Consider the following 17,603-nt stretch of genomic DNA (forward strand, 5'->3'; position numbering starts at 1 on the left):
CCTAGCCATGGCAATCAGAGAAGAAAAAGAAATAAAAGGAATACAAATTGGAAAAGGAGAAGTAAAACTGTCACTGTTTGCAGATGACATGATACTATACATAGAGAATCCTAAAGATGCCACTGGAAAACTACTAGAGCTAATCAATGAATTCAGTAGAGTTTCAGGATACAAAATTAATGCACAGAAATCTCTTGCATTCCTATACACTAACGATGAAAAATCTGAAAGAGAAATTAAGGAAACACTCCCATTTACCACTGTAACAAAAAGAATAAAATACCTATGATTAAACCTACCTAGGGAGACAAAGGACTTGTATGCAGAAAACTGTAAGACACTGATGAAAAAATTAAAGATGACACAAATAGATGGAGAGATATACCATGTTCTTGGATTGGAAGAATCAATATTGTGAAAATGACTATACTACCCAAAGCAATCTACAGATTCAATGCAATCCCTGTCAAATTACCAATGGCATTTTTTACAGAACTAGAACAAAAAATCTTAAAATTTGTATGGAGACACTAAAGATCCTAAATAGCCAAAGCAGTCTTGAGAGAAAGAAACGGAGCTGGAGGAATCAAACTCCCTGACTTCAGACTATACTACAAAGCTACAGTAATCAAGACAATATTTTACTGGCACAAAAACAGAAATATAGATCAAGGGAACAGGATAGAAAGCCCAGAGATAAGCCCACACACCTATGGTCAACTAATCTCTGACAAAGTAGGCAAGGATATACAATGGAGAAAAGACAGCCTCTTCAATAAGTGGTGCTGGGAAAACTGGACAGCTACATGTAAAAGAATGAAATTAGAACACTCCCTAACACCATACACAAAAATAAATGAAAAACAAAATGGATTAGAGACCTAAATGTAAGACTGGACACTGTAAAACTCTTAGAGTAAAACATAGGCAGAACACTCTTTGATATAAATCACAGCAAGATCTGTTTTGATCCACCTCCTAGAGTAATGGAAATAAAAACAAAAATAAACAAATGGGACCTAATGAAACTTAAAAGCTTTTGCAAAGCAAAGGAAACTACAAACAAGACGAAAAGACAACCCTCAGAATGGGAGAATATATTTGCAAATGAATCAATGGACAAAGGATTAATCTCCAAAATATATAAACACCTCATGCAGCTCAATATTAAAAAAACAAAAAACCAATCCAAAAATGGGCAGAAGGCCTAAATAGACATTTCTCCAAAGAAGACATACAGATGGCCAAGAAGCACATGAAAAGCTACTCAACATCACTAATTATTAGAGAAATGCAAATCAAAACTACAATGAGATATCACCTCACACCAGTTAGAATGGGCATCATCAGAAAATCTACAAACCACAAATGCTGGAGAGGGTATGGAGAAAAGGGAACCCTCTTGCACTTTTGGTGGGAACGTAAATTGATACAGCCACTATGGAGAACAGTATGGAGGTCCCTTAAAAAACTAAAAATAGAATTACCATATGACCCAGCAATCCCACTACTGGGCATATACCCAGAGAAAACTATAATTCAAAAAGACACATGCACCCCAGTGTTCATTGCAGCACTATTTACAATAGCCAGGTCATGGAAGCAACCTAAATGCCCATCGACAGACGAATGGATAAGATAATGTGGTACATACATACAATGGAATATTACTCAGCCATAAAAAGGAACGAAATTGGGTCATTTGTAGAGATGTGGATGAATCTAGAGACTGTCATACAGAGTGAAGTAAGTCAGAAAGAGAAAAACAAATATCGTATATTAACGCATATATGTGTAACCTAAAAAAATGGTACAGATGAACCAGTTTGCAGGGCAGAAATTGAGACACAGATGTAGAGAACAAATGTATGTACACCAAGGGGGGAAAGCGGCGGGGGTGGGGGTGGGGGTGGGGTGATGAATTGGGAGATTGGGATCGACAAGTATACACTGATGTGTATAAAATTGATGATTAATAAGAACCTGCTGTATAAAAAAATAAATAAAATTAAATTTAAAAAAAAAGATCTAGTGGATAGTTTGCTAAAGCCTTCACAGGGCATTCCCATCCCAGGAGTGACTGCCTGCGGAGAGTAGGAGGTTGAGTCAGGGCTCCTATATAAACAGGCACACCTGTTCTATTGAGACTCTATGCTGGCTTTTCCAGGTAAATGAATGTCCACACTGAGGGAACCTCCAGCATTTTAGTGCTGTTGTTGTTGAATTGCTAATGAAGTCCAAGACCAGTAAATCTCTTGTGATGTACTGATCTACTTTTTTTCTGGCAGTGATAAAAATGGAACACATATAAGTTCCCCTCTTTGCCTTGGCTGCCAGGAAACTCAGAACCAAGTCTGCTCTCAGTTAAAAGATATTGCCTCCACCATTACCATGTAGTTGGTTGTCCCCTCACTCTTATTTTAATGCTTTGGGGATTTTGCAGGGTTTCTGTCTTCTGAAATATTAAGCAGCTTTGAAGTCTTTTGGAAACGGGTAAGGCAATGTACGTGTAAGGATGTTTCCAAATTTTACCACTAGATGGCAGCATAATTCAATAAAAATATATTGGCTTCAGTCCCACTCCCACCCCCACCCTCACCCCCACCCCTCCCCCGAACCAATTCTGCTAGTTAAATAAGTGTGTGACTTTGGGCAAGTGACTTTTAACACCCTGAGTCTCAGTTTTATCACATGAGAAAGGAAGGGCTGTTGTGAAAATGAACTGAGATGAAATATACCTTGGGAAGCGGTAATGGCCTTGTGATTAAATTGCATGGACCCTGAACCAGATGGCCTCGTTTCCAATTCTATTGTGTCACTTAATAGCTGTGAAATTTTAGGCAGCTTATTTAACTTCTCTGAGCCTTACCTTCCTCTCTGTAAAACGGAGATACTGCTGCCTGCTTCATAGGATTGTTGCTAGAATTAAAAGACTAGCACAGAGCTTCCCCGGTGGCGCAGTGGTTGAGAGTCCGCCTGCCGATGCAGGGGACGCGGGTTCGTGCCCCGGTCCGGGAGGATTCCACGTGCCGCGGAGCGGCTGGGGCCCGTGAGCCATGGCCGCTGAGCCTGCGCGTCCGGAGCCTGTACTCCGCAGCGGGAGAGGACAACAGTGAGAGGCCCGCGTTCCGCAGAAAAAAAAAAAAAAAAAAAAAAAAAAAGGGTAGCACAGAGCGCTTAGAATGATGACTGGCACGCATAGGACACCAAGGGTTATTAGCTATCATGACTGTAATGGACACATACAGTACGTATCAGAGTACTTGTCACAGCGCTTTTTTATAAACTAAGGTTTGTGTTACTATGCCTGTTAGTATCTAAGATGTTTGAAATGGGACCTCCATTTGGCCCACAGCCTCTTCTGTGTGTGAGGCTGTAGGATTGACTGCTGGCCCTGCTTCTGTAACACGACACTGCTATAACCCTATTAACAGGACACTGTGAATTAAAACTGCTACCTCAGTGGCTGGGCCCCCCCGGAAGCAAGACATCTATGGGCTGAAGTCAGCAAGGGAAGGCGGCTTAAGATAGCTGAGAAACCTCAAAACTAAATCTTGACCAAATCACCTATGGAAGAGAATGCAGAATACTTAAGACTATCCAGTACAGCTAAGAAAGGCGTTCTTGAATAAAATCACATTATAAAAGGGCAGGTTTTCAAAGGGAAATAGAGAACTGTAACCAAGAAAGGTAACACAGAAGCAAAGATGAGAATAGTGCAAGGGAATTAAAGCCCAGAATGAAATGAAAGGAGTGGAGTTTTACTGTTATCCCAACAAGATGATGAACTGGATGAGAGGGTATTAAAAACCACCTGTGGGTTCTTCAGCTCCAGGAGGCAGAGACCACGCAGCCTTCCTCTCTGCCCACCCAGCAGCCAGTACAGTGATGGCATACGTAAGATACCCAGCAAAATTACTTAAACCCGGTCATCACAAGAAGTTAGAACTTCTACTTGTTTTCTCTGTTGGGGAAGAAAAAGATTTTCAGAATGGAAAATGTGGGGAAAAAACATAATGGGAAACAAATGACTGCACTTGATGAAAGACTAAAAAGGAAAAATTTTGAGTTAATTTAAGAGAATACTTGCTAACAACTCAGAGGGCCTTAAAACTGATATAGGTGTCTTAAGACATGGTAAATGCCATTATCACATTTATTACTAATAAAATTTCATTCACTCTTTTCCTGGCATTTATGGAACCATTTTCGGTAATAATGTGATATATCACTGAAGCAACTTCAAATATCCTATTATATAAAGTCTATCACATATAGCTAAACTGGAAAATAATATAAATTATAAATTCCCTATTCCTTTTACTCAATCAGGGCTGGAAGTGTGATGTGTATGCTGAAGGGAGTGTGTGAAATGATACAGAGTTTGAAAAAAAATCAACGAAATGAATATTTTAGATCTTTGTGGAAAAAAAGTTATGAGAGAAAGTACACTGTGGACGTCAGTGTTGAGAAGGACAAGGAAACTTTTATAATTATGAACTTTATTTTTATTTACTATGCCAACATTTTCAGGAAAGAGACTTTACATCCAGTTTTTATAATTCATTTTACAAGCAAATTCTAATATACAGTATTTACTCTGAACTGGTTTTTTAAATCGGTGGGAAAAACAATACTGCACACATTAAAGATCGTGGTATTTCTGATTTTAGTCAGCAGTGACTTAAGAGATTTTAAATTCTTAGGGTCAGTATTATTTTGTTACGGCAATGCTTTACCAAGGAGAAAGTGGGTAGCTTTCCCCCAACAAAGTTAAAACATATGATGTATCTTTAACAGCATAGTTGTAGATTGGTGCTCACCATCATAATCATTTACCCAAACATACTCTTTCAAATTGCTGCAGCAGAAAAATTGAAGGGAGGTGTGGAAAGAAAACTTTAAAATATAATTCAGGCATCAGAATTAAGAAAAACAGCAAGGCCATCATCCCCAAGGAAAAACATCAGGTATCTGTATTACAGCTATAATTAATGTTCAAATGTGTGCATAAGCATGCAAACATAACCACCCCAACTAATTCATAAACACGAAAACTATTATGTAAGATTGACAGTAAACTGAAACTATGCTGCAGTCTTACTGCTCTTCACTGCAAGCCTATTTGATGATTCCAAATTGCATCCTCAGTGCCCTAGAGGCCAGGAAACCATCATGACAACTCTGCTCAGAAATGAAGAGTGCATCTCTGTGTCTGTTACACCATCCATGCTACAGGAAGATTTAGAAGTGACAGCTCTAGGGGGACCATGTTCTCTCTGATGCATCTGAGTAAAATACTTAAGGGGACAATGAAACATTCAAAGAACTTAGTGCTTTAATGGAAAAAGTGACATGCTTAGAATACAACTGTGAAAGGCTGTACTTCGAACAGCAACAATTATAGAGAAATTCATTTCAACAAAGAAAGCCACACCCAATAGGAGGCATTTCGATATTTCAGGCACAACTCCAAGCAATTAAGCTCATTTAAAGTGCAAATCTGATATTTTCTTTCATATTCAGATTTTTACTTGTTAAAATACTTAGTAAAGTTCCCTAACATCTATATAAATACGATGAACAGTAGTCTATATGCCTGAAAATATTGCACAAATTAAAATGAGACTCCAAAAGAAAAATGCTAGAGGGTCTCAGTTATTAGAAACATTCTAAATGATATTACTATACAATCCTTTAATGCCTTAAAATCATCTGCACCTATACTGATTAACTCCTTAGCCAAGCTGTCTTTAAGGAATTTTATATGCACCCCATTAACAGCCAAATGTATAATTCTACATACTCTATTTCCTCTTTCACCAATGTGAAACTTAACCAATGCCCATAAGACTTCTTCCTCGGGATTTAGAATTCATACACTGCCACCATCTTCACCGAAATCACAAGAACAAGGAAAAGAGTGATCTGAGTTCATGTGCAGGGGGATTTGGCACAGAGTTGACTTACAGAAGCACTAAAGAGAGATCGAGCCAAATGTGAGTGAGCTCTGATTATTCAGGTGAGCTACAGCCTCACCTCATTTCTGACTTAACATTTACTAAGGAGCAGACTAGCATAATATTCTTGCAGTTTTTAAAGAAAACTGCAGGCAAATACTTTGTTGTTTCATGCAAGCATCCTAGATTTTTTCTCTTAAATGTAATAGTATGCTTCATAATTATATTAATAAGCCTTCTGCTAAGACTCAGGCTCAACAAAGGTACAGAGAAATTGAACTGATGGATTAATATTTCTGCAAATTCATCAGGGATAAAAAACAGAGCAGGAAAAGGATTAGAATAAACATATTGCAGGAGTCAACATTTTTAATAAAGACATTTCCCTCAGACTAGGGGGTTAAAAATAAAGTAAAAATTTAAAAATTTTCCCCTAAAGATAAAGGCCTACTTGTTAATAATGTTTCACAAGAGTTTATATAATTTCTAAATAAACCAAGACCTACTAATCAGTATGTTTTACTTTAGGGAAACACCCCATCTGCAATATCTGAGATCAGTTTTCTTTCTCCTTCAAAATAAAAACCACATGTACCCACTTACAGCTTCAGCTATTACTGCTTGTCCCTATGAAGAAAAAAGAGCCTTCCTGATATGTCTGATCGCTTAGCATAGTAACAGTATCTAGACTATGGGAAAAACTTTCTCAACTTTAGTGCTTCTCTGGCAGAAGTGCTGTCAGATGAGAGTATGATACTAGATTTGTGTTGCTCACCTCTTACCAAATCCAAGAATCGCTGATATCTGGTGAATGGCAAATTCATTCGAATGGTTCCTTATAGGTAAGGGAAGACTGCATCAAATGGTAGTAAACACCTCTTTTCAAATTTCCGCTAGAGTACTTGCTGTGTTGTTCCTCTAAAATGGGGCGATGTACATTTTTTTAAAGGGATCCCTAGGAATTTGAGTGACTGATTTTTTGGCCATAAACCCTTTTGATAAATTTTTGGTCAGCTGATCACAACAAAGATTGACGTTGTAAATACTATCTGTGTGAAAGACATTAATTCTAACAAAAGCAGCAACAGTTGAACAGCCTAGAGATGCCATGATTTGGGAGAACAGGAGGGCAAATTTACTGAACCACCTGACAAGCGGCCTGCAGCATAATTAGGTTAATGCATATGGTCCCTTGGCAGTTCCACAGCTACCTTCTTAGCACATTAAAATAAATAAACATATTGCCATTGAAATATCTTTTAATACCTTTTAATAAAACATAATTTCCCCTTTCTAATTTTATTTTTCTTCCCAAATCTACTTTCAAGAAATTGTCATTCAAACATACACCAACATAAAAGTGAAACCTGGAAAACTCAAAAAAACACAGCTATGAATTCCGGTTTTCTCAAGATAGTCTTACTTAAATTTATAATTATATTCAAAATACTTTAATTTGCTTTGCTATAGAAAATAGTTTTAAATCCCTATATATGGGATATTTATATCCCATCAAAGTTCTGTGCAAACATTTCAAGTCCATTATTCCAGTCTTCGGATATTAGCAGAAAGTCAATAAATATAAACATTGCAATAAAGACTTAATTTAAAATATATACTGTGGAACCTCAAAACAGCTATCATGGATCCATAAGTCGATAGGGTTCAAAATGGAATTACCAGCAAAACTCTAGCACCAACATATGTTACAAATGAATACATCTTTACGTCAGGTTTCAAGATGTATCCTCACTCGAGCTTTCCAAAATTTATTCAGTAATAAAAACAAACACAAATGGTGTGTGTGTGTGTGTGTGTGTGTAAAACAAGATGTTAAAGCAACATATAATTGGTTTATATACATAATATGAAACATTTTTAGCCAGGGGAATTTGTCTGGTAAATAAATATTGAGACTATAGCAAAGAAAAATAAAACTTACATAAACTTCCCAATAAAAGCCTGATCTCCTGTATTCATCACAGAGCTTTTGCATAGACCTTTTAAATATACAAATCACTGGCCAGAACTCTACGTACAGACTACCATCTTCCATTATCACCAAATCTTTAGTTATAATAGTAACCATATTCACAGGAGGGATGAGTGAAAAAGGGTGAGGCTGTGACAACCACAATTAATACAGACCTTAAAAGGACTAAATCAGCAAAGCACATTTGTTGCTTGCTAAGTGGAATATTATGAATTTTCTGATGTGCAGAGGGATGGATAACATGATTAGAGCCTTCTGTAGACCTCTGAATGGGTAAGCAAACTTTTGTGTTTACCTGAGACAAATATGCTCAAATACTATGTACTTCAACCAGGATATAAAATGGAAGAGCCAAACTAGTAGAAGCTTCCACATTTTAATTTTTAGATTTGCAAGCTTTCAATGGAACCTCCATCACAGTAGCAAACTGCACATAAAGCTATTACAGACTGTTTTTTAAAAAAACAAATTGGCAGGTGATGGCTATGCTTAATGTATCTTTGGTTTAGGAAGACGAGAATATTGATTAGAGGCCAAACAATCCCCAGAATTCAAATTGTCATTGGGATTCTGCATGATTTCTTTTCTTCTTGTTAGTGGCCTTGGGATGCTTGTCTTGGCCTGGAAGTTTTGAGGCTCTAGTCGGGGGCTGCTTATTTGTTTTTGTTTGAAAGAGCCAGCAGGGGGGCGGAGCTTAGATGCTTTTGGATTTGGATTATTTGCAAGATTTGTTTGACTAGATGTTGGCTGGAGTTTTGCAGAATTACATGGTGTGATTATTGGTGACTTCTTACAAGTGGGATTCCCACTTGGACACGTTTCAGGAACTGGAGGAGGTACCACAGAATTCAAGATGGATGGCTTAAAAAGCTTCGAGGACTTGGGCTGAGATGTGTAGCCCTCTGGTGAAGACTGATTTCTTCCAACTCTCTTAGCCTGGTCTACTATACTTGATTGGGGAAGTGTCTGAAGAGAAGTGGTTACAAATTGCATGTCACTAATTTGATTATTTGCCAAATGATAAGGCTCTTGAGCATTTATGGTCATGTTCAAGTCTGCTTCAGAAGGTGTACTCTTCACCACATCCTTAGTGAATTGTGGGCTTGATGAAAAAGGCCGGTCTCCCAGACCACTGCTGCTTTCTTGTTGCAAGCCGTGTGTAAAGCTTTCATCCAGAGGTGCAACAGCCTGATGTATGCCCTGAATTATGCACTCACTGTGGGCCTCGGTATGTTGTGGCTTTGCTAGTTTTCCCTGGGCGTGGTCTGTGGGTCTGGGAAGGCTGCTGGAAGGCTGTAGTACTTGAGGCTATTAGAATTAAAAACAACATTAGCAACAATTCATTTTAGAAATAACACCCAGAATTAATATAAGTTCCAATTAGGCTGTGTTGGTACTTATTATGTTTTAATATGAGAAGCATGTGGGGGTTTTTCAATTAAAACATAAATTGCAATATTCAAGTAATTCATGAGACACATACAAGAGTGATGATGCAAACAAAAAATGGTACAGGCAGTAAACACTAAACAAGATCCAAAATCAAACAGGAGAAAAGAAAAATATTAAAGTACTGATTTACTGTAAAAAATGATTCCTACCTTAATTGATTCATTAATTATTTAAAACTTTATCTATAAGACAGCTTGACAGAATGATAGCAACTATGACCTTCAGATCTTATTACCCATTTTAAAGGCTTATTTTTTAAGGGAAGATCTATACCACTTCAATACACTTCATCAGAGGAAGCATTAACTTCAAAGTGTCAGGTGCTGTACCTCTATCGAGAATTAAAATTACCAGCAGATAAACAATTTAGAATGAAGATTATATTCTCAGTTGATGTGAAATTCTAATTACTTAAAAAAAAATAGGTCAACATCTTTAGCTAATGTTAACCTACCTTTAATATTCTTACTGAAAAGTTTCAGAATAAAATGTTTTCACAGCTTATTTGTTCTGTCTCACTGCCATTTGAGGGATCAACCAAGGTTCTCTTATGGCTGATATATGAAAAACAGATTTACCTTCCCCAAGAGCAAATGTCCATTAATAAAACTAAAAATAACCAGCCTTTTGAATGATGTCTGAGATTAAAACGGATTTCAAGTTGCCTGTAACTTGAACTAAAGCTCAGAAGCCTACAAAAGTAAAGTTCTTACGGCTCACATGCCTTGCACACACTTCTCTGGAGCTTACTGTGTGATTATATTCTATACAAATCAGAGGAAACATACAACTTCCATTACTTTGGGGCATTCAGTAAAGAAATATGAATCTTAAAGTTATCTTTCAATGGCCCAAACAGTTAAAAGTTTATGGGGCAGAGCCTATTGGTCATATCATGATACAGGAATAGTTGCTCTAAATGTTTAAACACACACACACACACACACACACACACACACACACACACACTCATATATACGTTCTATTAAATAATGTGGGCTGAAAATGCCAAAAAATTTGGCAAAGGGCTTTGAAACATGAATGTTTTTAAAAGACCATATTTTACTAATAATTTTTTTACTATGCTAATCCACAAACAAATCTACACAGTATCTCTAATTTCCCCAAAAGAAAGGGTGAATCTATTTATGTTGCATCACTTGTATTTTGCTCCCTTTTTCACCTCCTTGACCAGCACTGGACGATGGCTACCAGAGTCAGAAATCAGGGATTAGATTATGGAGGGGTTACAAGTTACTGAGAACAAAGGTCACCAATTCATGGAGGGATGGTTGGTCGTGATGGCATGGGGTTGACTTGCTACTTATAATAATAATAAACATCAGGAAAATGACTACTCAAAGTTAATCCATGCAGAATATGTTACATTAAACTTTTATCTTAGAATATTTAAAATAAATAAGTCACCTCAGTTTTTGCTTCAAGATAAATGTCCTAGTTAAAGTCACTGGGCATTTTCACAATATATCACCATAGAGATGATTTAGAGGTACTAAAATCATCAAGGAATTTATTCAAGACTCTCCTTGGGATTCCCTAGAAAAAACTGGCCATGCCAAAGTGATATATTCTTTAGAAAGATCAGTAAAAATATAAAGCAGGGCCCTATTAAGCAAACCAAAATCTACCTAAGGGAAAAAAAAAAAGCAACCAAGGAGGAGAAAAGTGCAACATTAAACGGTTAATTGAATGGGGATCTGTTTTCCCTTTTTACCTCTTTTCACCTTTAAAAACAATAAGATAGTCTACTCTCGAATTAAAAATCTTAAAACAATTTAAGACCTTTGAAAATATCAGTGACAATCTAAATAAATGATTTTATTGTAATATGTCTATTGCCCATAAGGAAAAAAATGGTATAAATATGCACTACCAGCTCAAAGCATAAAGGTATAATTTTCTAAGTAAGATTAAACTGATTATTAAGACAATCAAGGCTCCAGAAAAGGGGCACTATGAACTGTAGATAAATTATCCATGCGCATTGTTCTGATTACTTATATTACCCAAATGACCACTGCTTACCAGAGAACTAAATGGAAATACAGCAGAGTGTCATGTCAGAAAGATGTTCTGCTTGTATTAAAGGCAATAAAGCTCAATAACAAGTACTAAAGAACTAGAAAATAATCAGGTTTTTAAAAAATAATAAAATTTTGAGTCTTTTAACTGAGAGGAGTTAGACTAACCAATTATACAAAAAGTGTCCATACTATCATTTAATTACATTAAATAAATCAGTGGTTTCTAAATGCTGAATAATATAGATTTTATATTTTTATTAAAAGTTTATTTTAAATAAAAATTTAATTTCCCTATCCCAAAATAAACGTCTTATTTTATTACTTATTTGAAAACTAGTTTGTAAATCAATTCTGCTACTTGATCTTCTGTCTCTAGAAGAAGATCAAGAAATGACTATAGTGAGGACCAAGGAAAGGCTTACTCCTGATTTGTGGAAGACTGTAAAACTGGTTACCCACTAAAGACTGGGTTGTCATTAATTACCTGTTGACAAGTAGAACAACAAGTTGCCTCTTAACATCTAGCAAGCAAAAGCAAAGATGTGTTTGGACAGCTTGCTGCTTGCAGTACAATCCCCCAAATTCTAAACTCTCAGCTGTATATTAACAATTCATCTTGCCCACGTTTACTACTGCACTACCACAGGTGTTTTCAGAATGCATTTTAAATATAAAAAGAAAAACCCCATGTAATCAGGGATAATAAGATCAATAGGAAGGAATATCAAAACCATTCATTCATTTAAAAAATGTCTGATATATCATGCACTGTAGTAGGTGTAGGAAAATATGAACCTGAACACAATGCTGTTCCTGTGGTTGAGAGGCCTCATAAGAAAGAGTCAGGTAAGACAAATGATGAGACCATGTCTCAAGCATAACAAAATGTAGAAGCAAGAAGAAAATATATGCCTGATTAGAGAGGTCACAGAAGGCATCCAAGAATTGCAAACGTCTGAACTGAGTTTTAAGATGAGTAGGAGTTTGCCAAGAAGACAAGAAGGGAAGAATATTCAGGGTAAAGGGCCAGTACATGCAAAACACAAAGGCAAAAAAAAAGAACACGATTATGTTCTAGTAACTTCAAATTGTTTGAATTGGCAAGCACAATGTTGGTAGGAAAGTGTAGGCAAGGGCCAACTCATAAAGGAACTCGCAACAGGCCAAATAGTTCTGACTCTGTACAGTAGATGATGGGAGACATTGATGAATTTTAAGCAGAGGAATTGTAAGACCCAATGTGTATTTTAGAATGTCACTCTGGTGGGATCGGTGAGGAATGTAACAGTAGGGGATGAGACTGTTAAGCATAACACCCAGGTAGTACGCCATTGCTAACAGCCCAAGTGATAAATTATAAGGGTTTAAAATTAGGATATAGGAAAAGAAACTGGAAATGATTGAAAGAGTTTTGAAGGAGATAGAGAAATTTAAGATGAGTTCAGGTTTCCAGCTTCGAAGATGAAAGATGAGGTATTGCCCTGTATCAAAAAAAGACCTCTGGGGAAGTTGCCCACCAGCCCATTCATTACATAGCTTCAGCCGCCCACAAGACTCAGAGGGCAAAACGAATTCCCCCACTACTGCAGGGACCTCTGGAAACTCTCTGTAGTCACAAATTCGTAGAGCTTTAGTACTCCATCCTTGCAACTTGTAGAAAGGTTGGTTACTAAAGCTTAAAAATGTGGATCCATTCCTAGACTGAAAGAACTCAGGGCTTCTAACTGGACTCAGCAACTTCAAGTCTTACTTTAGTAGTTAAATACATACACTTCAGCACACTATTCTGAGACTTCTCAGATGCAATGGCTACAGATGTTAAGGTCAAGAGTGCCAGCAATAGGCACTACTGGGTAATTATGCAAGGGATTGATAGGCATCTTCAATGATAACCTTAAATGTCTTTCTGTGCTGCTTACAAAGATAAGCAGAGACTATGCGCTTCTTAAGGCACGTACCACGCTTTATTCATTTTTTGTTGTTGTAGTTGGTATCCTCAGTATTTGGCACACAGCAGGGATTAAATATGTATTTACTAGATAATAAATAAATAAATGAGTATTGGTAAGTGGTATATTCCAGCACGGCTTCTTTGGTAACAGACTAGCAAAATGATACTCCCCTATTAGGTCAATGATGCAGCACTAATTTAAACGAGTCTTAATAACTGATGGAAAAGAAATCTTATAATTAAAAAAATGTTTTCTCTAAATAAGTTTGGGGTCAGCTTAATGATTCATGTTTAGAAGCATAGCATGAAGGATTCATTACATGTTAGCTTGAACACAGCACCTCCCATTATGACCTGCACCTCCCATAATGATCCACCAGCTACGCCAGAGATGTTTTTTAGTTGGGAGACTCGACATTTCTGGATGAAATATGTTAGGGAAACTGTCTTAACAAGCATTCAACTATTTTCCATTTCTAATTCTAATAATTAAAAATGATTATAACTGTAAAACACTTAGGATAGAACCTCCCAGAGCACATCAAAATTGCTCAGTAAATGTCACTCACGACTATGAAAAGGTGTGAAAATGATTAATTCAAGCCATTGTCCTTTTGTAACTACATCTTGGGGGGGCGGGGAAGCAACTTCTATAATAGTATTATAATAAACTAGTTGCTACAGATTGCAAGGTTTCTAGGCTCCAAATACATATCTCAATAATGTCAGTCATATCTAAATGTTTTAAATCCACAGGAGGCATATCTGATATGACACAGAAGTCAAGATTCCTCAAGTGTCCTCCTGGAGATAAACTAGAGCTAGGACATGCAAGGCACTTTAACGTTTAGAGAAAATTTACATGTGGCTACATGAAGGAGCTAGTACAACACAGTATTGAATCACTGAGCTTTGGAAGTCAGACTGATCTGGGTTTGAGTTCTGGCTCTATCTCTATCAGTGAGATATTGGGTAAATTATCTTACTACTCTGAGATGGAATTTTGTAACTTGTAAAATGAGGATAATAGTGCCTACACCTCATTGAATTGTTGTAAATCACAAATGATAACATGCATATAAAGTGCTTAGTATTATGCCTGACACATTACATATACTTGAGAAATATTATACTCTAGACTGTAAAAGAAGGGTTTCCCTTCTTTCCAATGGTAGACAACCAAACTCTACGCTCACATGCATAATCTCTAATTATCACAAGACCTTAGGTGGAAGGTACTATCTTCTTTTTGTAAATGAGTAAACTGAGGTTAAATGAAATTAAGTAGAATCTCCAAATTCACAGACTTTAGTAAATGGCAAAGCTAGAATTTGAACTGACAGAGAATTTAAAATGCAGCACTAAAATTTTATTATTCTTTGATATTTGGGTTAAGTCCAATGAGTTCACAGACTTTCAGAATATGCAATATAGCCAGATGATTGTTTTAAAAACTCAAAAAGACAGATTCAATACCAACATTCAGGTATTAACTTTCCTAGATAATGTCCTATTTCCTTCTTAGCTGATCTGTCCTACAGTGGATAACTCTCAGACACCAAATTCAAGCCACATGGTGAAGCAGTATTTCCAGGGAAAAATGGTTCCAAGAGACCCACTGGAGGAAATATACTGAACACAAGGAAATGCAAATTAGCACTCATCACAAAAACTCTTCACCTTCACCATTTCATAGCACTTCAAAGATTTCTAGCATTAACATAAGAAAAAATAGTCATATCTGTAAACATACAAAGGAAGTTTCTGTAAACATTCTTGTTCTAAAGTCACCAATAGTAAGACAGCAGCTAGAAATATCAAGTCCTGATGGAGTAAAAATATGTCAAAGTGTGTAAGGTAGAAAACAGAAAATGTTCATAAAAATGCTATTGCATAACAGACACAGGAATGACCTATTATTTTCTTGATATATACAAGTTTATTATCATTATTAAATACATTTCAAAGGTTAAAAGGAAGATGGTAATGGAGCCATTTATAACATGCCTGTAACTTCATGCAGGCTCTGACATGCATCATGCAAACTGGGGGGGAAAAGTTACAATGAAGAAGGTGGTAGGAAAAAATCTGAAATTGTACTGTACCACGCTTTGTCAGAGAAGTAATGGACTAACTTCTCAACTCCTTGCCAATGGCATAATGGGAGAGCAGAGACAAGAAAAAGACAGGACAGTGGTGTCAGAGACCACATACAACACCAAGGAATTGCCATGACTGGGTAGCAGCCAACGGTATTTGCTTTTCTTTTGTTGTATTTTTCTAGGACTTATTATTTTAATATATTTCTATAAAATGAAAACATATTCTTAATAGATTTATACTTTCTTGCTGAAGTGGTTTGCAAGTTAATACAAATATTCATATCCACAGAACAGTGTATATAATCTTCTTACCCTTAAAAGGAATCACTTGAAGAATCTTACCAAATAAAATACTGAAAAGAATTTTGACACAATTAATATTCATACTCCAAAGATCTAAAAAGGTTTAGCTGCATGTAATCCCTTATAAAGGAAGTAGAAATTATTTTTAATAATTTCAGTCTTGCATATTATAAATACAACTGAATGTTTACTTTTAACTGCTGCTGCATTAAAGACCAATAAAAGAATAATCTGATTTTCATGTATGTCTTAAATATAATGTTCTACATTATAAGCAAGGCTCCCCACATCACTATAGAGATGGAAGACAGGACTGGATCCCTAGTATAACTAGATTCAAAGAATTCTGGTCTATAATTCACATGACCCCAATCAAAGCTTCCAAGGATTCCTGAGGACCAGGAATGCTCTCATTCCCTAGATCTCAGAATAGTGCCTCTAGATCTCAGAGAACTTAGGGAAGATATATGACTGATAAATATAAATTATAAATAAGCAATTTCTGAAATAAGGAGTTCAATGACTTTTCTAAGTTGATCAGTTAACTGCTTTTAAAAACTATCAACACAACACTGTAAAGCAACTATACTCCAATACAAATTAATTAAAAATATAAAAACTATGGACGTGAATAATAGTGACTTAAGTAAGTATTTACTGCACAGGCATAATTAGTGTGAGATGCTTAATTTTCATGAGTCTGTATCTCTAAGACAAAGAACCCATCAGCATCTACCCCTGGGATGGAGAACAGTTCAGGGAAAAAGAAAAAACTAAACTAAATAACATCATAATAGTACAATTCCACTGCTGTGACCAATACGCATGGTATATTTATCCAGAGTAGGATACTGCAGGCACTATGATATGGCAACAAATACAGCTAACAAGACAATCCCACAATCTGCAGAGCAGGCTATAAAAGGCTTATACAGATAACAGCAATTGCTTTGTTTCTCATAATTGCAAGGTGTTGAGAAAGAAACTAACCCATGCCTACGTTTATGGGACGGCCTCCTGGACCATGAGTTTGATGCACATTTCTAGTCAATTAACCAATGACTAATCTGCACTTGAATTAACTGCAAATATGGACACAGTGCCATATTCTATATCAACCACACTTTTAAAAAAATAGCTTACTGTAAAATCAAATTGTTCAGTTTTTACTGAGTTACTCTTTTCGACTTCATCAAAAATATTTTATTTTTATGAAAAGTCACTCTCAGAGCTAAATTCTGATTAAAGCACTGACTGATGCTATCTTTACATGTACAATTGATTACAGTCACATGGTGAAGCCAATCAGATTGAGCCACGTTAATGTATACCTTATGAACATGTTTGACAGTTCAACAATACACATCAAGCATCTCTAAAAAGCACACATCCTTTAAGAACCATCCTTCTAGTGCTGACACTGATCTAAACACAAGAATAAATTGCACTACAATAGTATCTCTGTTTAATAGGGGAAAATGGAAACAACATCAATGTCAAACAACAGGAAAACATTAAATAAATGATATCATAGTCACATGATAATGTATTATCATGTAGCCATTAAAATGTTTTCAAGAAATATTTACTATATAAAAAATGCTCATATAATACTATGTGAAAAAAAGCAAAACAAAAAATTGGGAAAAAAATATGAGAGTATCATATGTCCTAACAGAAAGTACTGTTTCATGAATCTTTAATCTGAATATTAAATATACACACGTGTGTCTTGGGTTGTAAATATATAGTTTCATTCAGTAAATATATACTGGGTTATGATGTAAAATGAATTTG

General features: G+C 36.1%; 1 protein-coding gene across 6 annotated transcripts in view; it reads right to left on the reverse strand.

The window, feature by feature from the left end:
- Positions 1 to 5,320: 5,320 nt before the first annotated feature.
- Positions 5,321 to 17,603, reverse strand: part of CCSER2 (coiled-coil serine rich protein 2) — a 160,173-nt gene continuing 147,890 nt past the window's right edge. For 4 of the 6 annotated variants that reach the window (XM_027129689.1, XM_027129690.1, XM_027129695.1 and 1 more), the window contains one exon: positions 5,321 to 9,261. In XM_027129689.1, the coding sequence (XP_026985490.1) occupies positions 8,443 to 9,261 (819 nt within the window). In that variant the 3' untranslated portion in view covers positions 5,321 to 8,442. The remainder of the gene's footprint in view (positions 9,262 to 17,603) is intronic. The other 2 variants (XM_027129692.1, XM_027129697.1) reach the window with 1 other exon arrangement.

This window comes from Aethalodelphis obliquidens, unplaced genomic scaffold (genome assembly GCF_003676395.1).
Source record: "Aethalodelphis obliquidens isolate GAN/ISIS:26980383/991018 unplaced genomic scaffold, ASM367639v1 scaffold37, whole genome shotgun sequence".
Taxonomy (NCBI): Eukaryota; Metazoa; Chordata; class Mammalia; order Artiodactyla; family Delphinidae; genus Aethalodelphis; species Aethalodelphis obliquidens.